The 27,670-nt window shown below is 36.0% G+C and overlaps 1 protein-coding gene across 2 annotated transcripts in view; it reads right to left on the bottom strand.

The window, feature by feature from the left end:
• gli2a (GLI family zinc finger 2a) overlaps positions 1-27,670 on the bottom strand; it is a 77,675-nt gene that overhangs the window by 46,187 nt on the left and 3,818 nt on the right. For both annotated transcript variants that reach the window (XM_077216322.1, XM_077216321.1), the window contains exon 2: positions 15,451-15,572. In XM_077216322.1, the coding sequence (XP_077072437.1) occupies positions 15,451-15,565 (115 nt within the window). In that variant the 5' untranslated portion in view covers positions 15,566-15,572. The remainder of the gene's footprint in view (positions 1-15,450; positions 15,573-27,670) is intronic.

Here is a 27,670-nt window from a genome sequence, read left to right as displayed (position 1 = left end):
TTACAGCATTAGTGAGCAGCATTGAGACAACTTGTGCTTCTTCTAATGCAGTGGTTATAGTCATGACATGTCCAGGTCATATTTCAGCCTACAAAACAGCTCTCTGAAATACTTCATTCTGATTTGTTAATTGTGGCATTATGTATTCAAACATGTTTGCATAATGACTAATCAAAAAATATTTCACACTTATTTACTTCATTATTTATGTATCCATCTAATAAGAGGGATAATGGTTGCTTCAAGACAATTAACTACATCATTTACCCATTACCATAATGCTAAAAAACAAGAAAACCCAATGATATCATATTTAACAAAATATTCATACATAGCCTAGATCCTAGTAGCAGTTTTGTTACTAAATAAAACTAAAAATTATTTTTGATTATTAAAATAGTTGGAATACAATAAAACATACATATTTGATTAAAAACTTGAAGTACTAAAAGTTGAATTAAAATTAAGTTTAGTAAAATTTTTCTATGTACACAAAATACCTATTTCTCTCAAATATTGTTCACAAATCTGTCTAAATCTTTGTTAGTGAGCATTTTTTTTGCCAAGATAATCCATACACCTCACAGGGGTTGGCATATCAAGATGCTGTTTAGACAGCATGATTATTTCACAGGTGTGCCTTAGGCTGGCCACAATAAAAGGCCACTCTAAAATGTGCAGTTTTATCGCACAGCACAATGCCACAGATGTCACAAGTTTTGAGGGAGCGTGCAAATAGCATGCTGACTGCATGAATGTCCACCAGAGCTATTGCCCGTGAATTGAATGTTCATTTCTCTACCATAAGTCGTCTCCAAAGGTGTTTCAGAGAATTTGGCAGTACATCCAACCGGTCTCACAACCGCACCACGCAGAGATCCTGAGGCCCATTGTTGTGCCATTCATCCACGACCATCACCTTATGTTGCAGCATGATAATGCATGGCCCCATGTTGCAAGAATCTGTACACAATTCCTGGAAGCTAAAAACATCCCAGTTCTTGCATGGCCAGCATACTCACCGGACATGTCACCCATTGAGCATGTTTGGGATGCTCTGGCGTACACGACAGCGTGTTCCAGGTCCCGCCAATATCCAGCAACTTCGCACAGCCATTGAAGAGGAGTGGACCAACATTCCACAGGCCACAGTCAACAACCTGATCAACTCTATGTGAAGGAGATATGTTGCACTGCGTGAGGCAAATGGTGGTCACACCTGATACTGGATGGTATTCGAACCCCCCCAATACAGTAAATCTGCACATTTTAGAGTGGCCTTTTATTGTGGACAGCCTAAGGCACACCTGTGCCATAATCATGCTGTCTAATCAGCATCTTGATATGCCACACCTGTGAGGTGTATGGATTATCTCGGCAAAGGAGAAGTACTCACTAACACAGATTTAGACAGATTTGCCTTTTTAGATAGGACTTTTGTGTGCATAGAAAAAGTCTTAGATCTTTGAGTTCAGCTCATGAAAAATAGGGGCAAAAACAGAAGTGTTGCGTTTATAATTTTGTTCAGTGCAGAAATATCAAAAAACAAAGTACAACAACAAATATATATATATATATATATATATATATGTGTGTGTGTGTGTGTGTGTGTGTGTACACTGAAAATATAAAAATAAAAGTGAATACAAATATTAATAATTACTTTAATATTATATAATTAATACTGAAATAACACTCCTGGCAGTATTTTTGTACTGGCTTTAATTTCTGAAGTTTTAAAAACTGAGAAGTAAAATGCCTATGCATTAGAAAAGGAATTGTGTTTATTTGTCATAAAAATCAAAATGTAAAAAAGTGCAGTGGTCCTAACAATAGGCTTCATGCACATTAGTTGAGTTAAAAAACGTATTTCTTATTTTGTGGTAAATTTGGTTGTGATCTGTTGCAGGTTTGCATGAGATTCACCTGTATACTGTTCAGCCGAATAGGAGAAAGGAGACTACAAAGATAAGATAGCTTGGAATTTTATATATGAGTGTCTTTTCATTCTATACGGTCAAACCTTACACCTGCAGAAAAAACTGACAATAAAGACCATCAGAACACCTAAAGTTTCTTTTGACTGTTAAAGTCTGCACCCACTTAAGAGTACTGACCTGTCTGAATTAGTCCGTTCTCATTACTTGTGGTCACAGAAATGACGATAGAGTAAAATTAGGATTGATAATTGTCAGCAATTAGCTCAAGGCAAAGAAAGAGAAGACGAAAAGCTTCAAGATATGTGTTGTGAATACTTAAAACAAGTGGAGACTAAGAGCCACTGTGGCTAACTGGTCACATCCTGACAGCCAGGACGAGCAATACAATACACTCTGTCTGAGCTAAGAGGCAGGTCATTAACACATAATAGAGAGGGGTGTCACTTTAGACACCTTAATTTGATAATTACTGACAGGTAAAATTACACTATTGAATGATGACAGACTAAGGGATAGAAAAGTTTGCTGTGCCTTCAGCCCAGTAAGGTACAATGAAACGGCCAGCCTGTTCTACAGTCTCTAAACCACAAAATGCAACACCAAGTGATTTTCCAGAATAAAAATGACTCACATGGAGACTGTGGATTTATCCTGCGGGGCAGCACATGAGTCTCAATATTTTTTAATGCGTCTTACTCTTAAAACATGAAACCCAAGTTTTGCAATCATCGCTCATGATGCCTTTGATGAAGCTTTTGTTCCAAATCAGTTTTTGTCACAAGGCCAAAAATCGAAATGACTGCCAGAAGGTTTCTCTTACAAAGATATTTAGACAGTAATCAAAGCACCTCAAAATGTTCCTGTTTTCCATTTAGAGTTTGCTAAGAAGGATGTGTTGACTCTAGTTATCTTTATCTTTTGTATCTTAACAGGGCAGCTCACCCAAAACGTATACATTATTCACCCTCTGTAGAACACAAAAAAAGGTACATTGAAAATCACCTTTTCAATGTTTTTTTGTCCATACAATTCAAGTCTTTGAGACCATGGGGTGTTGTTTTGGACCCCATTGACTTTCATTGTTTGAACAAAACCATTCCTCAAAATATCTTCTTTTATGTCCCAAAAAAGAAATTAAATGCAATTGCATGTTTACAAAGGTAAACAGAGACGGCAATTAGAGTAGCACATCCATGCACACAAAATAAACATCTGGTTTTCTAACGTCTGTCGCGATAGAAACTGTGGCGTAAAACAGAACCATGCTTTACCGAGAATTCTGATTAAAAAGCAGTTATCCTCTCTCGCAAAGTAATCTCAAAGTGCATTGAAGTTTAACAGTTGCCGCCGTCTTGATGAAGATACACATGTGCCACAGATGTATTCACATCCACGAGCTGATCCTTCAATGGGTATCAGATGCTGCCCTGCATCAGCGTTTGGTTTCTGAAAGACTTACTTACAGTAAGCTGACATGACATGGGTACAAAGATGTCAAGTTTAGACAGAACGATAGACAGATAGAATAATAGACAGATAGATTGATAGAAAGATACACAGAGGAATTATAGAAAGAAGATAGAATGATAGAACAATAGACAAATAGAATGATAGATAGACAGAACGATAGACAGAGAATGACAGACAGAGAGATAGAATGGACGAAAGAAAGAAAGAAATATAGAGCGATAGACAGAAAGACAGCTAGTAGACAGGGAATGATAGAACGATAGATAGACAGACAGAACAATATATAGACAAAGATAGAACGTCAGACAGATAGAATGACAGACAGAGGACAGACAGAGAATGATAGAACGATAAAATGATTGAACGATAGACAGACAGAATGATAGAAATATAGATACAACGCCAGACAGAACGATAGACAGACAGAACGATAGATCGAATGACAGACAGACACAGATAGACAGAACGATAGATAGATAGATAGATTAATGCATAACTATGTATATAAATATAGTTAGTGTGACACACTCACATGTTCAGTTCACACAGAGTATTCTTCTGTTTGAGCACATTATCATTAGCAGTTATATGCCAATTACACTGTCTCAGAGCATTTGACAACCTGCCAGCTCGAGGTTTCTTGAGGTGTCAGAATTGGGCTACACAAACAGATGAGAACACAAGGTCTATTTAGGGGGATAAGCAGGCTCCATTTCATGAACCCACCTGCAATAACAGATATCAGACATGCCTGATTCTGGAAAAAATATAGCCTTTAATAACAGTAAGCATTACTGCTTTGAATGGAAAGCCTTAAAGGCCAGTAAATATTAAAATAAGTAAATGACCGAAATTAATCTATACTGCTGTACATTAATGAAAAAAATAAATAAACCTAAAATCAACAATTTAGGCATCACACCATTATAATGTACAGAATGAAAAATGTGTATTCATTAAGCAAAAATGAAACCTGAGTATGTTATTAAATTATTAATATCTTTTTAAAGGTTCATTTAAAGTGAGGTCATCTAAATGTAAAAATAAGAGTAAATGACCATGCACAATTAAATATCCAATATCAATTGACATAAACAAATAAATAAATGTGTGTGTGCACATAAGATAATATTCCCTTGGGTGTGAATTTTAAATCAATTCTTGAGAACATACTTTGCTTTGTAACATAATTTTCCATTGAAATCTATCAGCAAAGTAAAAAGGCAAATCAAAACACTGCTGGATGATATCTGTGCGCTGACACACCAGAGGCCTGCTCTGAATGCCTGCGGTATTCTCTGACTACTTAAATTAGATAACAGAAAGCATATTTACACACTGGCTCAACACTACAATTCAGTCTGCCAGTGACAAGTTCTCAGTCAACATTGCTCTCAATCCATTTAGCTATTCTGTGGTTGCGCAAACAATGGTATTATAAAGGCAATGATGTTTATGCTATTAAGTGGTGGGTTGTGTGGGAGAAACTATGTTCCTTATTGGCCTCCTGCTCTTGGCAAAGCCGGCACAGCTCCCTCTGGCTCCAGACGCCTCTATGTCGCTGCCAGCAGGGCGAGACTCGCTTGACAGAATAAAGCGTTACCTGGAGCAGACTGCTAATTGGCTATGTCCCGAACACCAGTGAAGAGCTAATGAATACATAACAAATTAACTGAAAGTTACAGAAGGGGAACAAAAAGTTATATTCTTTGTTCTCTCTTCTATAATACAAATACAGTATTATACAAAAAAACACACAAAAAACCCCACTAAGAAATAAGAATTTAAGTGATAATTTAAAAATGCAAAATGTAGGACTACAATAACTAATCAATAAATTGAATTAAAACAAATATTAAATAAATTAATGTTGTAGTCATGCAACATTAAGCAGCAAGTTTGAAGGTTTTTTTTTTAAATGTTTTTTCAAAGAAGTCTCTTATGCACATCAAGGCTGCATTTATTTGTTTAAAAACAATAATATTGTGAAATATTACTATTTCAAATACATTTTCTATTTAAATACATTTAAAAATGTAATTTATTCCAGTGGTGGCAAAGCTGAATTTTCAGCATCATTACTCCAGTCTTCAGTGTCACATGATCCTTCAGAATTCATTTGCTGCTCAAGAATTATTTCTTATTTTTTTATAAATGTTGATAACTGTTGTTCTACTAAATATTTTGTGGAAACCGTGGCCATTTTTTAATTAATATTTGAAATTGAACAAAAAAATGGTTTACCAAAAACGTACTGACCCCAAACTTTTGAATGGTAGTGTATTTTCGATGTGACGTCAATTAAAAATGGCAGCGACCCCTGTAATAAAATACTGTTAAAAATTACATAACAAATTAAATTTAAATTTAATTTAACTGTCTGCTACCTCAGTAACTGCTATGTGCATAGAACACTATCCCATAGTATGTTGTTTACATTTGTAATATTTGTTTGCACTACTCTGTATTGGTCGGCACTGCATTGTCTCAGTGTCACTTCTGTAGTGTCAACTGTTTAAAAATGTTTTGTACTGTCCCATACTCTGCACACATCACTTTATATAGGAATTTTTATTTTATATATTTTATATAATATTTATTTTTTTAACTAGTCCTATGTGTTCTTATGTAGCACCATGGCTCCGGAGGAACGTTGTCTCGTTCCACTGTGTACTGTACCGTATATGGTTGAAATGACAAATAAAACTCTTTGACTTTGACTTGACTATTACGTTTGATTTCTACGTAAAGAAATGTATCTTCTACTAACCTTTAAATCCCATAATTTCCTGTAAATTATCTGAACATTATGATTGAGCACAAATACATGCTGAAATGTTTGAGATTTTACTCTGCTTCCTGTTACTTTTTGATCTTTCATACCTTTGTTGATACCTTCATGGCTCCATGCCACAACATGTCAAGTGCATGTCTTGTTTATTCCATCGGTCTCATACCGTGTGAGTCAAAGATAAGATACTATCTTACTGGATCCATGTTAAACCGCTCGGCTCCAGGAGGAGGAGGGTTAGAAGGAACGCTGGGGCCGCGGGAACAAGTCCGTATCTGCTGGTGCCATGCAATGACCTTTTTTTTTTCTCTTTGAAGCACAGACCAAGAATGCATAGTTTACACTGTGGGAAATTACCTGAGCCACAACAGAGTTTCAATTTACACCAATTTATACCTGAAGAATCAGGCGGACCTTAAACTTGGACTTTGCTTGACCAAAAACCTGCTTTCTGAACCGTTTGGGTGTGTAGGCGGTGGTTCCAGCCGAATAAGTATTCCGATGGCATGGATTTCATTTGGAAATGATGTCCATTTTCCTGAAAGCTACAATTTTTTTCACTTCTTCTCTTAACATAAGCCAGACTTATTTTGGGAAAATTGTTTTAAGAATGATTAAGACTGTAAGCTGCTGCCAGCAGTGTGAGCTGGCTTTTACAAGAAGCAAATGAGTAAGGAAACATTTTGATTCCATTTCCCATGTACAAGCTTTCAAAATTCCAAAAGATTTTGGTCTCTGGCAGCTTTTCTCTGCTGCCCACAGGCCACACAGAAGGAGAGGAGTGAGCAGTACATATGATACTGTACATCCTGAGGCTTCCTCTTGAGGCCAATGCTTCAGCAAATCTGAGCAAATAGCTATCCATGTATTATTTTCTTAGTGCTGTTTTCTCTGACATTTCGACCAGCAGGTTTACGGGCACTTGTTTTGCGAATCAATCAAATCTGCAAGGCGGAAATTCAAAGAGCCAGCTAGCTAACATGGCAAGCCCCACATAAGGCTTCAAATTTCTACATACAAATGAAGAAAAGTGCACAGCAGACATTTCTGATGATTTTTTCCCCCTACCTCTTTAGACAATCTTCTCTCTGAATGATTTTTGGTTTCATTAGTCTTAGCTGAAAACCAAGTCTCTGAGAAATAGTTAAGTCATCATTTATTCAACATTATGTCATTCCAAACTTGTAATTTTTTTTCTGTTAAACACAAAATATGTTTCAAGACTGTACTAGTTGCCCTTTTCCATGCAATTACAATGAACTGTTCTTCAAAAAATGGTGCAAAAGCACCTCAGAAATGTAATACATTCGTTTATATTGAATATCTTCTGATACCAGACTGAATTTTATGCCATTATTTACAAATGTTTTCACATTCATCCCAGCTCTCATTGACTCGTTCACTGAGAGTTTATAAGTTCACAACAGAAGTCGCTATTTGGTTTGTGAACCAATCTTTCTTTTTAGTCTGATATTTGGTTCACAAATCCAGTATGAGTGATTCATTCATGAATCAAACTGATTAGGTTCTCAAGTACAACTCACTGACTCATTCATTTAAATCGCAGTGGTTCTCGAGTTAACAGCTCATTGGAGGGGACAATTGTTACCGAATAATTTCTCACCAAAAGCTAAAGTATAATTTCAAAACATCTGGAATACAGCATATGAATGCTTTGGACAACTTTTATGATGCTTTTGAGCCATTTCCTCATTCATTGTAATTGCATGGTGGAAAAGAGCCACCACTATTACAACACATCATACAGGCTTGGGGTGAGTAAAATAATGACATAATTGTATTTTGTTTAGATAAAATATTGCATTCATATATTGATTATGTGCCATTTGGTAGACCTTTTCACTCAACTGATTTACAATACTAACTGCAGGACCATTTTAACAGGAGTAGTACTTGTTACTTGGAAGCATCAATATTTTACCCAAAGTGACTACAGTACATTAATAACAGACACAGTCTCCCCTTTGCAATCTTGGGTTCAGTGCTTTGCTGGAGGGGACAACAGTATCTCAGTACCTCTGTGATCATGGGTTACTACTATCTGGATTTATTCCTGCAACTGTTACGTTAGTAGCCCAGCTCCATCACTAGGTCACTGCCATCCTATCAAGGGCACAAAGATAACAGCACAGGATTGTGTTGATATAGTCCTGACATGGTAAATTTGACAATCTATCTTAAATACTGTGCAAGAAAAAGTGTATGACAGAGCTACTACAGCACTGGCCACTGACATTCAGTACTTTAATGAATGGCTAAAGTAGCCGCCGCATGCTTCTGTGCGTCTGTCTGTCCACCCGCGGTCGGAGGATTCCTCTGTTTGTTATCACTGACTGCATTTACACAGTCAACCCCCTCTGCTTATTTTGCTGGTCGCACAGTTTACTATAGCGCATCTAGACCCTGTCCTTGGAGCGTGTCCAGAAATGACTACTGCTGCCGGCCCCCCTCCGACTGTCTTCAATGCAGGACAACCTGCTGACACACCAACGGCCAATCTGTGGGAAAATGTTCCTGGAAAGCAGCATATTCTAGGCGTTCTGCAGCTGTGCATTTGATTGTAGTAATAAATGTGCTTCGAGATATTATATTTAACATACATTTCTGTGCAGACCTCCTACAATGGTCCCCGTATTCTGAAAAAAATTACCATTTGCTAGGCTCCGCCCCTCTTGGTTTACAGTTTCTAACGCCTTTCACAGTCTACAAAACAAAAACAAAAAAGCCTCACCAGACAGCATTTACAAGTTATAACAGTGTAAGAGAAAATAAAATGCTAATGTTTTTTTTTGTACAGCATACTCGCTATGGTACTGTGAGTTACTTTCGCCTATAGGGATAAAATTGATGCCAGTAGCGATTAACTGATTATTGTTTTTATGTTATGGGCAGTATCCAATAAATGTCCAAAATTAAATTGTTATATAAATGAAAATGAAGTAACCAAAAACTAAAATCATCTTTAAAAACGACTTTTAAATGCTACGAGTGCATTCTATAAAAACTAAAATCCATTTTTAGTCACATTTAATCATTGCAACATTATAATGTACAGAATGAAAAATGTATACTCATTTTGATTTGCTAAAAATGACATTTAACAATGTAATTAAATTGTTAATGTTGTTAAAGATGAACTCTAAATGAATCAATATGAATGTAAAAATAGAGATAGAATTAGCAATTAAATATCCAATATTGAGTGACAACAATAAATAATAAATAAACATCTTTAATATGGTCCCAAATATTCTTGTGCATCCCTAAATGCCTGTACTATGACCTGAATTAATACATACATGAAAAGAGTGCATCATTACAAATGCTTAAAAATATTTTTTTTTCTGTTTGTACTGTAATGAAGCAAAGTTACAAATTTTGTCTTTGTTTATCCTCTGTAAATGTCTGGAAGACTTCAGACATTCTCTTCCTGTCATGCTTCACTGGGATGCGGGTCTGGCTCAGGACTGTGTGTGGGTAGAGGTTCACACCCGGTTTTCATTAACGACAGTACAGATGTGTTAGGTACAGACCTAATTTCATCGTATACTGCCTCAGCCCAAGCCTTATATATGTATCCTAATCTTTCATTCTCAATAAAGTAAAAATGACAGTAAAGGGGACACCAAAAACACCTGTGTGTGAGCGAGTCTCCAAAGTCTTTGAATACACACAAGGAAATATAAAATGGATGGAATTATCTCAGAGTTTGAAGTCAGGACTAAACGGTTCATGCTGGGAATGGCACGCTGTTAAAAAAAAAGGAGAAAAAAGGAGGCAGAGATGAACAGGGAAGGAGAAGGGGAGTGGGCTAATCCCCCGAAGCATCCATATATTGCTCCTTACTCCTCTCCCACTGCTTGTAAACGCCCTGGAATGTAACATGTTGTCTTTGGACCCTGTGTGTGTGGATGTCTCCAGTATGGAGAGATTTATGTGCGCAGACGTTGCCTAAAGCTCCCTCTTTTTGACTTTTAACAAGGGGCTTTGAAGCAAGGAGCCTTTCAGCATTAAAGTAATATCAGAGGCACATTCTTTCATTTCTCAGTCAGTTATGCATTGTATCTTTGTGTGGTGGGTGTATCGTTGTCAATTCGTTATGTCTGGCAGATACAACATCTGAGAAATGGGTCAAAACGAGTTTGTCTTCCCTTGTAAAAGCGAATCTTCTCAAAGTTTGCTATGTATAAGGCCGTTTTAAGAAAAGTATTTTCAGAGCACTTTAATATTCCTCAGAACTCAGACGTTAACAGTGTACATATATTATTCTTTATTTTCAAGCATACTAATGTTCGAAATACACCATACATTTTTTTAACATCAAACTGTCGAAAAGTAAAAAGACTAAAACCCATGTGACCGAATTCAAGCAAACTTGAAGGAAAAGCGCACTGGACTTCCTTTTTCCAGTCTCATTCCGTATGTAGGGCACCACTTCTCTGACTTTTACTTTCTTTAATGAGTGTGGAAGGGAGCGGAGCTACTTCTTTAACTTCTTGATCAGAATCTCATGTTTTTCAAGTAGACTTCATGCCACAATCAAATGCCTGTGGACTCTTCAGAAAAACAAAAATCAAGACATCCCCCTGCTTTCACTTACCATATCTAATCTTTAAATCCCCTTTTGGGGCTGGTCAGTCCCCCATGTGAAATTTAAGATGAGGAGAGCAGGGGGATCTTGGAAAGCCATTTACTTAACTGTTTATAAAAGCCACATGAAGGAAACTTTGCACAAATCCCTTTAACCGCTGGTGAAAGAGCTTGTTTCCACACAGAGAGAACAAGCAGCACAAAATAACAAAATGGGAAGAAAAATTAAGCACATTATGCGCCGACAGCAATAAAATTATCCTTTAGTTTTTCTTGTCGAGGAAGGATCAAGGCTAGGTGCTTTTACACAGTCTTGGTCACCTTTTGGGAAGCTGAAATTAAAGTATTTCCCACTCTAAAATTATATCAATCTTTTCCAAAGACTGCAGCCTGTTCCAGATAGTGGGCGGTCATTCATCTGACAGGAACAAAAAAAAAAAAATCAGACTCAGTCAATAGGCCTTCCTGTAAGCTGCCTGCATGACTTCTCGGGTGTCGGGCAATGGTGGGGTCAGTATTGACTGAGGTAGTTTCAAAAGCAAGAGAAAAAGTAACCATTCGTTTCATGCCCTAAATTTGTAGGGTTTGTGCTAGTTTAGCCAAATCACATCGCCAATGGTTCTAGGATAGTGACTAAAGCCAGTTACACAAGACGGCAGTCCAAAAAAGTGAATCTAATCACTGTACAGAATGAAAGAATGAACAAAGTGCACTAAATGTAAAAGGAAAGCAAAAGGGTGATCTATATTATGATATTTCTCTATAAGAAGCATAGACTTTATTCAAGCCACAAAAAGACAAACATATACTGAAACACTAATATAAAAAGAAATGTTGGAAGACACAGAACTGCGCTTGTCACCCAATGTGCGAAGTACAGGCGTACAGATTAATCTCTTAAACTCCGTCACACAAATGATCGTGAAGCTAAAAAAAATTGGAACAAAGCACTAAGTTGTCTAGACTACTATTTATGATAGTTTTATGGTGCTTTTTTCCATTTTGGAGAATTTTACAGAAAAAATAATCACTTATTGTGTTCCACACACAGCAAATAGAAAAGTCATATGTGCATACAACTTGTTATAGTTCTAAGACACGACAAACTGGTAAACATAAGACAGAAAAACTTCAACTCCAATATAAATGCAGTATGCTCATGCTATCCTGTCAAGAGATCCTCTTTCTTTGGACCAGAAAACCCACTGCAGCGGAAGGGCCTCATTTAGAGAAAACAGAAAGGAAAGGCGGAGGGAAAAAAAGAGAATAAATCCCTTTCTCAGGAAGATTAGTGGCTGTCCCTTTAGAGTGGGCTGTGGATAGAGCAGCTTTTTAAGCCACATTTTTCTCTGCCAGTGGCTTGACCCCTGGTGGACTGCCTCTCTCCCCTGGGCTGCCCGCTGTACTGCTCTCTGCTCCTCCCACCCAGCCTCCTTACCCATTCTTCACCGTCTCTACGGAGAACTATTTAGAAGGGATAAAGAAATACCTCTTTTTCACTGACATGGTGATAATATCCTCACCACATACAGGTATCCAAACAAAACTAATTGGCACCAAACTTTATAATTAAGCCTGCCTGAAGTGGTGCAGCCACAATTTTACATTGTAAAATGTAATAAATTACATAAGAGTTGAATAGACAGTTATTTTAAATCGATAATATTAATGTTTTAACTGTATTTTTGATTAAATAAATGTAGCCTTACTGAGAACGAGACTTTAAAAAATCTCACCAACCCCAAACTTTTGAACGGTAGTGTGTTATTAAAACGTAAGCTTTTCAAACAGTTTTCAGTCTTTGCCGTTCATACAGCAGTAGCTGTGCTTGCATCATTAGAACTGCCCAAGGGTGTTACAAAGATGGCCGCCAACTGGACTGACTTTGGTCGGGATCATGTCAGGACACATTAAATTTGAGAACACCGGTTAAAATTTTGGCCTGAACTGGTGGGAAAGAATGTGTTGTGGTCGGAGAATTTTCTTTGCAGATTTTCCTTTGAAACATTGACACCTTTCCTTGTTCCTGCTTCATATCATGTACCTACACCGAGCACACGTTGTCTCGAGGTACCGAACAAAAGTTGGACCGAGCAGCTAATAAATCCTGCAGATCCCCTGTAACCACTAAACTGACCTCAATAAAACAAACCTCTGCACCATAAAAGCTGTAAATAGACATAAAAGTGAGATGAAACAAAAGGTATTGAATAGCTCAGCAATGCTTTAAATAAGTCCTGCTCCAGGAGATCTATATCGCCCTACAGGGTTCAGATCCTCTAACTCTAGTCAAACACACTTCAACCAGCAAATCCAAGTCTTCAGGTTCAGTGGCGATTACAGGCAGGGTTTGAAAAAACCATACAGGGAGGCAGATTTCCAGGGACAGGAATGAGTATATGTAACTTTCCAAATATTTTTACAGAAATGCTTTTCAAAGTTTTAAAGGGATAGTTTCTGTCCGTTTGTTCCAAACCTGTATGACTTTCTTTCTTCTGTTGAACACAAAATGATAGCCTACTGGTTGTTTTTCCCCCCAGTGCAATTGCAATGAATGGGGTAGGAAGCTTTCAAGCATTAATACAAAAATATGACACAAAAGCACCAAGTTGTTCATATTGTGCACTAGATTTTAAACGAATTCAAAATAAAATTCAACTACAGTAAGTACTTAGTAACTTGGGAACCGTTAAATATGATTTGTGAACGTACCATTCAGACCAATATTGTGAACTGGATCAGAGATACATTGAAAAGATCTGACTCATAAGAATCATTTGTTTATGAATTGGGAATTGCTACTTTTCTTATAAACACTTATGAACATGTTAAGGAGAACTAGAGCGAATAACAAGATTTTCAGTGAACAACAACTTAATTTTCAGTCATATGGACCACTAAAATTATACATTTTGAAAGCCTTACCCATTTATTGTTTCATTTATTTATTTAATTTACGATTTAAAGCCATATCAGCAGCAATGGCTATATTCATGGCAATCAACAGTATTTAACAACAGTAATAAATCACCCATTTATTGTAACTGCATATAAAGAAAATGACCAGGACATTCTTTAAAATGTTTCCTTATGATTCATAGAAGAAATAAAAAGTCATACAGGTTAGGAATGACGTAAGAGTGAGTAATTTTTGAGAGAATCATTCCAGTTTAACACTAAATTGAAAGCAAAATTCATGAGAAGATCCCAACTTCCTTGTCTACATCTTTTTATACATGCTTGTAAAACCTCTGGTCGCTAGTGGTGAGAACAAGGTCCTTCACCATCACTGAAGTTTGTATTCAAAAGCCTTTTCAGCAGGTAACTGATAAAATGGAGAACTCTTCTTTGAGTATTTCCTATACTCATATTTTTTACGTTTTAAATATTAATTTTCACATTCAAAATAACCCACAACATCATACACTGAGACAAAAAATAACACCCTTCTGAAGAGCGGGTACACCGATGCCCTATTTCTACTTTTGTCTTAAACAATTTATGATCATTGCTTTCTTATGGCAGGCCACCAAACCCCTCATTAAACAGTGCGATGCCATAATATGAGCAGGTCATTAGCATTTCAAAGGTCTTTCACCATCTTCATGTTTGTCAGATGGACAGCGCAGTCCACTGCTCTCCCTGAAGCTTTAAGAAATTTATAACATTTATACTCTGGAGGTAAGAACAAGGTCTTTCAACCTAGTTAGAGAAGGGTTTTCATCTCACATTCACTGACATCTTTTAAACATGTACAGCATCTCGTCCATTCTCTTCACTCTTTCCTTTGCATCTTTGAGTCAACAAGTGATACATGAGCAAACCGGTCCGACACACAATGAATTTCTATGCATCTCTCAGCCGATATATGAACACGTCTTTTCTAGTATTCTAGGGTGTCAATATTTTAAAACTAATATTTTTACAAAATGTCAAAATAATTATCAATAGTAATTTTGAATATTTTTTAATTAAATAATTTAAAAAACTACTAAGCATACCAAATTTAACTTAAAATAATACAAATAATAATAATAATAATAATAATAATAATAATAGTAGCAGCCTAACCAGTGTAGTTATTGTTGAGTAAAATTAAAACCATTAAAAACTGTTTTTTAATCATTGAAATAAAACAGAAACAAAATATAAATATGAAATGAAAAACTTGTTGTTCAATGGTGCCATCGCATCTAACTGATTGGTACTAATCGAAGTACCAGAATTACTAAAAATAAAATAAATTAAAGCCAAGTTGAAATATAAAACAAATTACAAATTACAATGAAAACTGAAAATAAAAGCTTGTTAAAAATATGAATACATACTATAATAGTACTGTATATAAATAATACTAAAATAACACTGTTCTAAACTGGTTTCCCAAACACTCCTAGTCATCGATGGAGTTTCAGCATTTACCACCAGGGGCAAACTGAGCCATGCTAAGCAGCTAACTGGAACTCTTTGGTAGTAGGACAACAAAAACAAATATAGAAAAAGTTTTGAAAGCGCCAGAATCACACTTCACAAGTCAAGCCACGAATTGCCTCTACACAATTTACTGGGATAGGAAAGAAAGTAGTTAAACATCGTAAAAATAAGACAATGCACCTTTTCCATTTGAGAATACAGTACCTCGAGATGTTGTCGTCGGTGAGGGCTTTTTGGGAAGGTCTGAGAAACTACTGCCATCCAGGCCTGACCCCTTGCATTCCTTCTTTTCTGTGGTGCTGGGACTTGTGGTCTCCATGATGAGCCTGAAAGAGAAAAACTGATTTTTACTGTCTTCTAAGTCACACAAATAGATGACCTGAAACATGCTACGGAGTAGGTTAGCGGACAAATAGAGGTGTCGCAACCTGTCATTGTTAGGTTTTTAAAAACATACGCAACGATGATGCAAAGTGTAATATTATCACTTCCCTCGAAAGTTCTACAAATGCATGAAATATTCAGAGGGAGTGACTGAAATGTTTCCATTCTACAATTCTACAGAAAAATCCTTCACTTCCCTCTGCCCTGTCTCATGATTGTCTGTTTGTTTTGAGAGCTTAGAGGAGCAGTTACAGAAATGCCATGTTACCAGAAGAGACAAAGCAGAGAGCGTGCAGAGTACCTCCTCTACGGCAGCTCTGTCAGAGCGCTCAAGTGCCTGTGCTCAAGGCAGATGACTTGGCAGCACGCCGCTTGTTTAACTTTGTGTAACCTACAAGATTATCCTCGGTTCAGAGCAAACAGCGAGCGGTTTAGGACTGAAAAGAGATCCAAACTGAGGCCATTCAGTCTCTGATTGTGACTGCCCATGTTGTTTGTTCTTCAGCAAATTAATAAGTATGTTTATACTAGGTTTAAAGTTCAATAAATGCATGAAGTCAGTGAGTAATTATGTTAAATAATCCTGATCTCAATACTGACCAAAATAATCATTTATTTTTATTAATTATAATAATGATTATAATTTTTGTCAATCAAGAAGAAAAAAATCTATATCAAAATGTATTTAAAATACATTTATTTCATACTAAGAATACAAAAAAAAACCATTAACATATTTACTGACATATCGCTTGAGAATTACTGACATTAATATTATAGTTAAACTTTATTTGGAGCACTTCTTTATTGCACAATGATTCATATTAAGCCTAAATATATTTTATTATCACTATTAGTAAGGATAGTTATGATCGATAATATCAGTTGTTAAATGCAAGATGCACAATCAAATATACTTAAGTATATTTTTAATAGGACCTTAGCACTATTTCCGGATAACAACATTGGTGGTTCCAATTTAGCAGACTTTAAATACCAATTTAGTATACTAAAAGTACAATTGTATTGTATTTATATTAAGTAAATTGAATATGTGAATGTATTTGTAGTATACTTAGCATAAAATAAATGTATTTCAAATACATTTTAGTATATTTATTTTTCACTTGGGTATAGATTGTGGTATTTGGAAGCCTGTAAAAAAATAAACATTTTAAAATAAAGTCATAATTGTGAGACAAGTCACATTGTGATAGACTTTATATTTTCCTTCTACCAAAACAAACAAATTAATTTTTTTTACAGCCCATTAGAGAAAATAACTAGCATTTTATTTGCAGTGTGCACCAAAAGGAAAATGATGCATGCAATCTAAATGTTGCTTTCCTTTTGACCTTTTGAATGTTGTTTCTACATGCTATTTCAAAATGTAATTTTCTTATGTTCAGTATTTCTGTAAGAGTACCTGTGGCCACATTCATCAGCCTTTTCTCGTGCCAGTCAAACATCCCTTTGCCAAGATAAGCCGATTAGAGGTGGACTGTTGGAGTTGGCCAGCATCTGTCTCACTACTTGTTAGCCAAGAGGGTACATTTGCCATCCTGTCTCACTGACACCTCTTCATAGATGTAACTAAACATTGTAGCTGTCAAAGGATTCATTTATACATTAATAATGAGGCCTCCTATTGCTGCTTGTGAACTCAGTATTGTCATCATATGTACACAGGCCAATTATAACAACTGGGACATTTCTATACGTCTCTTATGGAATCCACCTTCCAGGACTCAAAGTTTTTCTTGTTCCATATCATTACCACGATTGTTAAAAGAGAATGTTAAATGAAATGAATCCCTGTTTGAGGACATTAGTCGAACACAAACAAGCTATTACTGGCAGTGGTCAACTTTATTTGCCAGAAACACCTATTACTGCAGCCAACGCTGCCCTGGAATAGACGCACAGTAACAAATGACTCATAAACATCTGTCAAAGATGATCAATCATTATTATTTCAATAACATCCAAGTCATTTCAATACTGCAACAATTATATACTGTATATATGTTTGTGTGTGTATTCATTTCTTAAAAAAAAAGATTAAAAAAACAACTGACCCCAAACTTTTTAACAGTAGTGTGTTCTTTTTGTTCGTTTTTTACTTTTTTCCCATTAAAGAATCCTGAAAAAAGTATCATAGGTTATAAAAAAAAAATCAAACAGCACAACGGTTTTCAACATTGATAACAAATCAGTATATTAGAATGATTTCTGAAGGACCATGCGACCCTGAAAACTGGAGTAATGGGGCATGAAAATTCAACTTTGCATCACAAAAATAAATAAAAAAGAATTATTTTTAATTGTAATAATTTCACAATATTACTATTGTATTTTTTTTCCAAATAAATCAGGCTTATTGAAGATAAGAGACTTCTTTCAAAAACATTAAAAATAGTAAAGTTTCCAAACTTTGATCGGTGTGTGTGTATATACACGCACACATGTGACCATTGACCATTTTTAAAAAAAAAAAACAGTAAATTGAGACTTATACATCACACGAAAGCTGAATAAATAAGCTTTCCATTGATGTATGGTTTGTTAGCACAGGGCAATATTTGGCCGAGATACAACTATTTGAATATCTGGAATCTGAGGGTGCAAAAAAATCGAAACATTGAGAAAATCGCCTATAAAGTTGTCCATTTATGTTTGTGACTGTGCTGCATTCATTCACAAAATTAAAAGTTTTATATATTTAAAGGAGGAAATTTACAAAATATCCTCATGGAACATGATCTTTACTTAATATCCTAATGATTTTTGGCATAAAAGAACAATAATACATGTGTGTGTATTTGTGTATGGAATAAAAAAAATACTTATTCAATTTCAAAATTTCAAATATTTGAAAATCACACATTATTCAAATAGCAGGGTTGTTAGCTATTGGTTCAAAAGTTAAGGCTAAAAGGCTAACCTGGTTTGATTTGCATAGTCAACATATAAGTACCCCATATTGCCATTTTCTTGTCAAGGTCTGTAGTCTAAACCTAACTCTGACCCTTTGATGAGAAAATCTGACAGTACAGGTGTACATAACCGAGTGGACAGGTGGCGGTGAGGGGGAAAAACGACAAGAAAGCAACTCTGTTCTTCTGCGTGGCTGCTTTGACAAATGCAGCGTGCGAAAAGGATCAGAATCTCAGGTCCGCATGACAGAGGGGTGTGAGACCACGCAGGCCTGCAGGCTAATCCTCCATAGCCGCCCCCTACCGCATTACCCCACCTACTGCTGGGACAGAAAGTTCAGCCGTGACCGCTCACAAAAATCCCCCCTTTGAACACTCCGTGTAGACCACCTTCACAAATTCACAACCACAGATAATGATTAGAACTGATTGTGTTTCCACGGAAAGTGAGCTGCAAGGGAAGAGCAGAAGGAGGACATTTCATTAACTTTATACTTCTTGTAAATTTGATTTCCCTTCCAGCCAATAGTTTGACAAAGGCAAGTGAAGTCAAGCAATAAAGCTGGACACAATCCACTTTATCTTCACACAACTTTCCCTCCATTTTTAGGAAAGCAATTACACCGACTACTTAACACCGGCAATTATGTGGACTCCAAAAGTGTCAAAAGTGTTTTTCTTCCAGGAAGCTCCATGAACTTTTCTTCATTTTCCCTGAATACATGACAGGCAGCTTTGACTGCTTCTTTCTGTGCCTGTCATCAGTTTGAAAGGAAGCAACAGGTGTGAAAAAGACCATCCACCCCAAAGGACTGGGAGGGTGAAAAAAAAGAAGGACAAAAACAGAGATAATGAGAGAGAAAACCATGTGGCCCTTCTGAACAATCAAACTGATGCTGAAGAAACACCTTGTACCATCTTATAGAGCTGACCATTTTTTATCAATAAAATATGACTGCAATTCCAGAAGCCCACGCTTCTGATCAGCACTCCAATAGCATCATAAGCTCTTAGCAGAAAAACAATCCAAAGGATAAACAGACAAATAAACACTTAATGACATGAACATATTTGGCTTGGAGCTTCATTTATTTTCAACTGTGTTACAGCTTGCTTCTCACACAACACAATAGACTGCAAAATACCTCTTATTTGAGGATCTCTCTAGTCTTCTGTGGCACCGTGTCTTTTGCACAGAACCATGGTGAGGACATAAATCACTGCTTCTTTAACTGTACAGTTATAAATGCAAGTGAGAGTTATATTCAAAAGAAACATTCTTGTGTAATAGTAGACAAAGTGATTAGACAAGATTATTTAATTACACTTAACCTTAATCTTGTAATCCAGGAACATGGATAACATTACAAGCATGAGGTGCATCTAATGTCACCAGGTCAGCAGGGTGAGGGAAGTTACTCCATAACGGTTATCAATAATAAATCACTAATTGCTTTCTCTACATTATAATGTGGCCACTTTTCTAATTACTTCAACTGAGATAAAATTACAATACTCATTACAACACTTTTTAGTGATAACTCACACTATAACATATTATCGTATGCCATCTTTATTTATTTTTTTAAAGAGATTTATTATTTTATTCCGCAAGGATGAATTAAATTGATCAAAAGTGACAGTAAAGACATTTATAATGTTAAAAGTTTCTAATTAAATAAATGCTGTTCTTTTGAACTTTATATTCATCAAAGAATCCTGGAAATAAAGTATCACGTTTTCCACCAAAACAACATAAGCCATGCAACTGTTTTCAATATTGATAATAAAAAGAAATGTTTCTTGAGCACCAAATCCGCATATTAGAATGATTTCTGAAGGATCATGTTACACTGAAGACTGGAGTAATGATGCTGATGAATAATAAGAATTTGGCACCATAAGAATACATTATTTTTGAAATATATTCAAATAGAAAGCAGATATTTTATTTCACAATATTACAGTTTTACTGTAATTTTTATCAAATAAATGCAGCTTTGGTGAGCATAAGACTTCTGTTTAAAAAAACATTAACAAAATCTTACTGATCTTAAACATTTTGAATGGTAGTGCATGTATAGAAGTAAGAAAAATAACTGTAATTTTATTAATGAAAAATAGATAGTAATATCTTGCAGTACAAATAGAAAAAAACATGATGATTAAAGTAAAAAGTTACTATTTTATTGAAAAAGTTTAATGCACTACTCTAACGCAACACTAGGGGGGTCACTGAAACAGGACATTTAAAGGGATAGTTCCCCCCAAAAACATTCTGTACTTAAATACTCACCCTAAAGTCGTTCCGAACTAATAAGACTTTTGTTCATCTTCGACACACAAATTAAGAGCTTTCTGTCCCTCCATTGACAGCTACGCAACACAACTGCCACATTGACGATTAAAAAAGTTCATAAAAAGATCGTAAAACTAATCCATTGAGACACGATCGGTTTATATAATGAAAAGGTTGGTTTTAGGTTTTTATTAACATATAAACATTCATCAGATATGGTAAACTGAAGCTCAAGCATGCTTGATTGACGTGCAAGAAACAATGAAGTTTGTTCTTGCGCATCAAGCAGGTTCTGTTGAGCGTCTGTTTATATTCGCTGATCAATGTTTATATGTAAGCCTAAATTCAATCTGTTCATCAAATAAACTGATCGAGTCTCTTCCGAAAATGTGTACTAAACCTCTCAATTCATATGGATTAGTTTTTACGATCTTTTCATCACAAACTTTTTTTAAGGGACAAAAATCTCTGAATTCATTTAAAATATCTTCATTTGTGTTTTGAAAATTTTTGTGTTTCGGTCTACAGGTTTGGAACGACATGAGGGTGAGTAAATGATGATTTTTTTTTCTTCATTTTGGGGTGAACTAAAATTTTAAAATCTCCTCAACTCCAGGAACCCACCCCAAAAGAACACAGTTCAGCAAATTTCTACCTACAGTAGATCTTGATAATTTGAAGTCTAGCTTTCATGGCGTTCCTCTAAAAAAAATGCACTATTTTTGATCTTTTCCAACTTTTTAATTTTGCTTGACATGTTGTTCTCAACTAATGCTGACTACCAAACAAAAATATTTTACATTTTCCTTCTTAATTTTTCTTTGATGTTTATTGTTCGTGAGCATTTTAGCTCCAAGAGCTAGCATATATATCAACAGTATCAATATAACATATCAACAGGCATTAAATATAACAAGCTTGTTATATTCTGGAATATGACAATGCTGCACCCAGTCAATGTTGGAATCAGAATATCTTACTACTGACTTCCATAACAAACCTGACACAGAGATCGATATGAATGAGCATGGAGATTATTCATAGAAAAGCAGCAGAACTATAACATCCTCCTCTCAACCCTGACAGACCTGATGAGTTGGCACTGACCAGCAGGGAAAAGTCCAGAGGATGACCTTACCCATCCCCCCCAACCCTAAATCCCTGCATATATGCAATATCCTGTGCTTGATCTCTTTGTCCTCCTAAAAATCTGAAACAGATGTTTACTTTACAACCAAGCCTATCGTTTAAGAAACTGTCCCAGCGAGGGTCTCAGCGAAGCTCCGTTGAGTGCGCTGAGAATGTCGTTGTATATGTTTGTGCACCTAATTAAATCGTTATGAGAGCTGTGTTTATACTACAAGTGTTTATAAATAAGGTGAGGCTTACTGAGAGGATACTTTAACAGAGCGTAGTGCAGCTGTTGCGTGTCACATCACAGATCTCATGAAAGAATTTGCTCTCTCTGCACACCATTTGCTCGGGTTACTAAACCAAATGGGTAGTTAGCGCTCTCTCGCTACAGGCCCAGCTGTCATCCCTCCGTCTGTCCTCCCAGAAGGAAACAGACACAAATGTTAATTACATGCTTGTGAAAGCAATTGTAGTTGCGGTGTAATGCAGTTTCAACGTAATTAGCAGCTAACTTACTGAATGGGACGCATTTTATTGTACAGTTTGGCTCGGCAGCTTGAGGGTGTACTGTATCATTAAGGGTAAATACCATTTAGGTAAGGAAACATTATGAATGCAGACCGCATAACCAGCACATGACTGTTTTTGGGATTATGCATGTTCTAAAACATACAATGTATTTTAACAATTGTTTTTTCTCGTTTTGTAATAAGTCAATTACTCCAAATTAAAAAATAAATAGGAAAATCACTATACACTGCAAAATATTTTATATGATCAATAAGTTATGACGACATGTTTTGACATTGCTTTAACTCAAAGTAAGTTAAGCAATCTTCAACTTTTTTATAAGTTATATAAGATTCAACAATTTTTTTTAAAGTCAGTTTAATGTAATTTAAGTTGAAATGCCTTAAACATACAAGTTGATTGTTACGGCAGAAACTTTTTTTTTACAGTGTAGAAAAGTATTTAACGTTGTTTCTAATAGAGTTGCTGTATAAGTGGGTTGCATTCATACAACATTAGAAAAGGCAATATTTACATTTTTCATCTTGTTTAAATGTATTTACTGTTAAATATTAATTAATAACCAGAATAAACAAAAGCAAGTAATGTAGTTTATTAGCTTACTGACTATTTATTAATGGAGTGAACACAGAATGTATCAGCAAAGAACGCGGCTCATCCAATCAGAATTTAGAGTCACAGAGTCCATTTGATAATATCATTTCACTGTTTGGTTTATACATGCACAAACTTGAAAATATCGGTCCATCATCATGGTCACATATAAAGTCATTCTAAACCCGAACCCTTAGGTATGATCATCTTCTCAGTTCAAAGTTAAATCTTCTGTTATCTAGATCTCGCTGATGATTTCTTCATGGTTTCGGCATGTGTGATCTTTTTTAACAGCTTTTTTTGTTGTCTGTTTTGCAAGTCAGGGGTCTGTCAGCTGTGCAGGGGTGCGGAGGGTGGAGAAACACTGGTATCTGTAACGTGTGTGATGGTGTCTGTGTGGATTCCCAACTCTACCAGCTGCTTTACACCCTGACACCCTGACCCATCTGTGTGTTGGACAATTACAAACATTCAGATTACCAGTCAGCACTAATACGACTATGAATTTGTTTCAAATAAATCAGCCAAAAATACATATTCAGAATTTCAGTTATTATTTACTCACCCGCATGTTGTTCTATTTCTTGTTTATCTAGTTCTTCCCCAACAACAACAGCTAAACACTGCTAAAAAATCTGTTCAAGAAATTGCAGTAGACAAAAACCTCCAAACAAAATGAGCTCTGGAAAATTATAAGTGATCTAGGAGCTTATTACATGCCATTGAAAACACAGCAATTCTATCCCTCACAGCTTGGCTTTCGTGACACTGCTTTGAATAAGGTCTATATAGTGAGTGACCAGGGGCTGTTATGCTCCTGGACCATAAAAGCATCGTAAAAGTGGTCCAAACTAAAGTTTTCTGAAGTTATACAAGCCAGCCCATCAGTTTGCATCACTCTGGTTCCCTTGACAAAAAGCCAATACGATTTTACCAGTGGCTTTTGGATTATTGTAGAAAATACCAAAAAAAGTTTATAATTTTTACATACTTTGCTTATCAATAAAATCTTCATAAACGAATACAAATTATATGAATTTTGAATTCAAAATACAAAAATCTTCACAAGTATAAAAAAATAAGTTAGTCATGGTCGCATGACTTCAACGTTAACACCGGTAAACTTCAGACAAAACTTTTAAGCAATATTTAAAATCTTTAAGTTGAAAAGTTTGAATTATAATAGTTTGCAAAAGTATCAACACAACAAGACTGTAAAAGCAGACTAATCTGAGTTTTACTGTTCGGTGTGATGTTTAATGTCCCCAACAACCTCTGTAGTCCCATTTAGCCACTTGCTAGCTTAAAAACATGGAGTACGGTATTACTGATTTTTTTTTTATGTCATAGAATAAAAAAATAAAATATCCTGAACTTACCACAGACCTTAATTCAGCCATTTATTTGTTTCCAGTACTATATTGTTTTGAGTAGAGAATAGACCAAGACTTGGTTATCCTTGCGTCTAGACTCCGTTGAGAGTGCCTCTTTATTTTTTAAAATACTTTTATGGTACTTTTTTTTATCAGCACCTATATGAACCGTTCTTTGTATGGCAAGGGCTGTGTAAAGGTTCTTTCAACAAAAAAAAAGTGGTGCAATGAAAAAACTATTTTCCCATCCCTTTTTATGAATGTTTCTAGTCTTTGAGATGCACACTGTTCTAACTACCCCAATGTAGTGATTCATACATTTAAGCTACAACGGAAATACGCTGCGAGATGATGACAGGGACACACATGATCCTTATCCAGCATAACGTAGTGAGAGAATTCCACAGTGAGCCTGGCCGTGATCCAGCACGGCGTTCAGGGAGAGGCCACGAGCGGGAGTGGACATGTGTGATGGGGGAACAAGCGGGCTGATTGCTAAAGATTACCACATGGCTTCTCCTTGCTCAACACATCCAGCTCGTCTTCCAGTCTGTTGGAGGAGTCTGTGGCCTGGCAGGAATTCAGCGCTCCTCTTTGGATCTCCCTGCTCATCCTATGGAACGCAATGAGACTGATCTATCTACCCACTCCATTCCTTGCAAGTCTGGTCAGGAGCTGAGAGGCCGCCTGATAAATCACAACTCCCTTGCATCGACTTCTCCGTTTCCAATAACTCCGGAAACAGAAACTACCCTGCTGAACCGCTGGTGGCCTCTGTGCAGCTCAGACTCGGTTTCTGCATCCGATTAGCTCTGACAACAAACACTTGGAACAGCGTGTGCTATTGTTTGAGCCTACGAGGGTGAGAGGGTAAACTGCGACTCGCAGGCTGTGAAGATGATACAATAACTGTAATAACGATGCAGACAGACGGTGTGAAGAGGTTCCCATAATGAAGAACTGGATAGCCCGTCAGCAGCCCTTCAGGAATTCATTAACTAGCACATCAAAGCTAACCCTCAGAGGCCACAGTGTCACACAGTACTCTGATTTAACGCTGGCTGTTGACTTGATAGTAAGCTGCACATAATGCCATCCTGACATTCACTGCTTTATATTCTGTCCTCTCACATTAAGATGGTTCTTAAGTAAAACTTCTACTAACTTTTCAGGATAAGTATGGGAAGGATGGGAAATGTAAAGAATTTATCGATTCCTGTTCGGATTCATCTTAACAACTCCGGTTGCTAAACAGCTTCATCAATGAATCTTTAAGTAGTGTTAAGGATGAAAAAATAAAAAAAATAAAAATACATGCAATTCCACTGCAAAAATGGGTGAGATATTTTCAGTAATAAATGAATTAAACACACTCTTTGTATCAAGTTGTCACTGACTACAGCATAAATGCAATCCAATAACGGCGTTAATATATAACAACAGCACTAAACAAACAAAAAATGCAGAAACATACTTCATTCATTCATTCATTCATTCATTCATTCATTAAAGAGTCATTCGTTTCAGGAATCAGTCTACGCTGATTGCACTGTTTTTGATCCACTGAAAAAAATACTTATTGGAATCATTTGGTGTAAATCAATCTACGATGCACTGGTTGGATATGTTTTTTAGTCACTAAGAAGAATCGATTCAGAGTCATTCGTTTGGGAATCAATACACTGGTTGTTCTATTTGTTTTAGATTCACTAACAAAAATCGACTCATTACAGTCATTCGTCTGGGAATCAATACACTGGTTGTGCTATTTGTTTTAGATTCACTAACAAGAATCGACTCCTTTTAGTCATTCGTCTGGGAATCAATACACTTGTTGTGCTATTTGTATTTGATTCACTAATACGAATCGACTCCTTTTAGTCACTCGTTGGGAATCAATACACTGGTTGTGCTATTTGTTTTTGATTCACTAACAAGAATCGACTGAATACAGTCATTCGTTTGGGAATCAATCTACACTGGTTGAATTGTAAGTTCTTGATTCCCTAAAAAAAGGACCAACTCAGAGTCATATATTTTAGAAAATTAAACTATGCTGGTGGTATTGTATAACATTTGTATTCACTTCAGTGAACTTTTTCTGGTTCAAGAATATAAATGTGGTGTATGGACTTTGATTGCGCCTGTATACAGGTGTACAGATCATAAATTAGAAATAAAACACTGAACACATTTAAATAAACTAAAATAAATAAAGTAAAAAAAAAAAAAAGCTATATTGAGTTGTGCCGTCTACCACCCGGGGAAACTCCCAGTTTGAGAACCACTGAATTCTGACAGTTATCAACATATAATTCCCAGCACCACAGCTCATTTTCATGTTCTATGGATATTCCGACAGACTCAGCTGTCACTACACCTCATCTAAAATTCAAATACAGACTTGTAATTTTGGTCTAGGAAGATGTTTATTCATGGTCGGCTAATAAAATAAATTTAGGTCCGTCCTCCGCATACTGTGTCTGGAGGTTTGCATGAATCACAGGTGGACGTGTGGTTCGGGAAACGTTAGCCATTCACTGTTTATAGAGTCACAGCACTGGCAAGTCAAATATAACTTAATGTAAACAGTATACATTTCAACTGTTCATTTTCCAGCTGTCTTTAAACGGTGGCCCGTCAGCCAAAAGCACAAAAGAAATGAAATAAAAAAAATAATAATGATAAAATAAAACTTTGTGAAAGAGAACAAAGCAGAAGGCTTACAGCTTAACAAGCCTTTGAGGAAGGTGAACAGCGTTCCTGCTTGTCTACTTTCTTTACCCACACACATGCGCATGCATTAAACCAACAACTTTTACCCAATGCACTGGGATCTGGATTTCATATAAAACTGCACTGCTGCATTATTAAAAAAACACATATGGTGAGTCTCCACTATATGTAAAAGTAATTTTAAAAAAATAACTATATGTCATTTCCTTTAGGCTTGGCAACAGTTGATGACTAATGAGGTCAATCAATTCTGGCTTTTCACTTATTTGCCGTATGCCATTTAATGGCATATTAAAGTATTTTTATATAAATTTGCGTGTGTGTGTGGTTTCTGTGATTATATCTGTACAGATTTAAAGGGATAGTTCAGCCAAAATGGAAAATTCTGTCATTAATTACTCACCCTCTTGACTTCTCACACTCCAAACCCGTAAGAC

The sequence above is a fragment of the Siphateles boraxobius genome, unplaced genomic scaffold, assembly GCF_051911475.1.
Source record: "Siphateles boraxobius isolate OS27281-9 unplaced genomic scaffold, OSU_SipBor_1 7, whole genome shotgun sequence".
NCBI lineage: Eukaryota > Metazoa > Chordata > Actinopteri > Cypriniformes > Leuciscidae > Siphateles > Siphateles boraxobius.
This window is presented reverse-complemented; position numbering and strand designations above follow the sequence as displayed.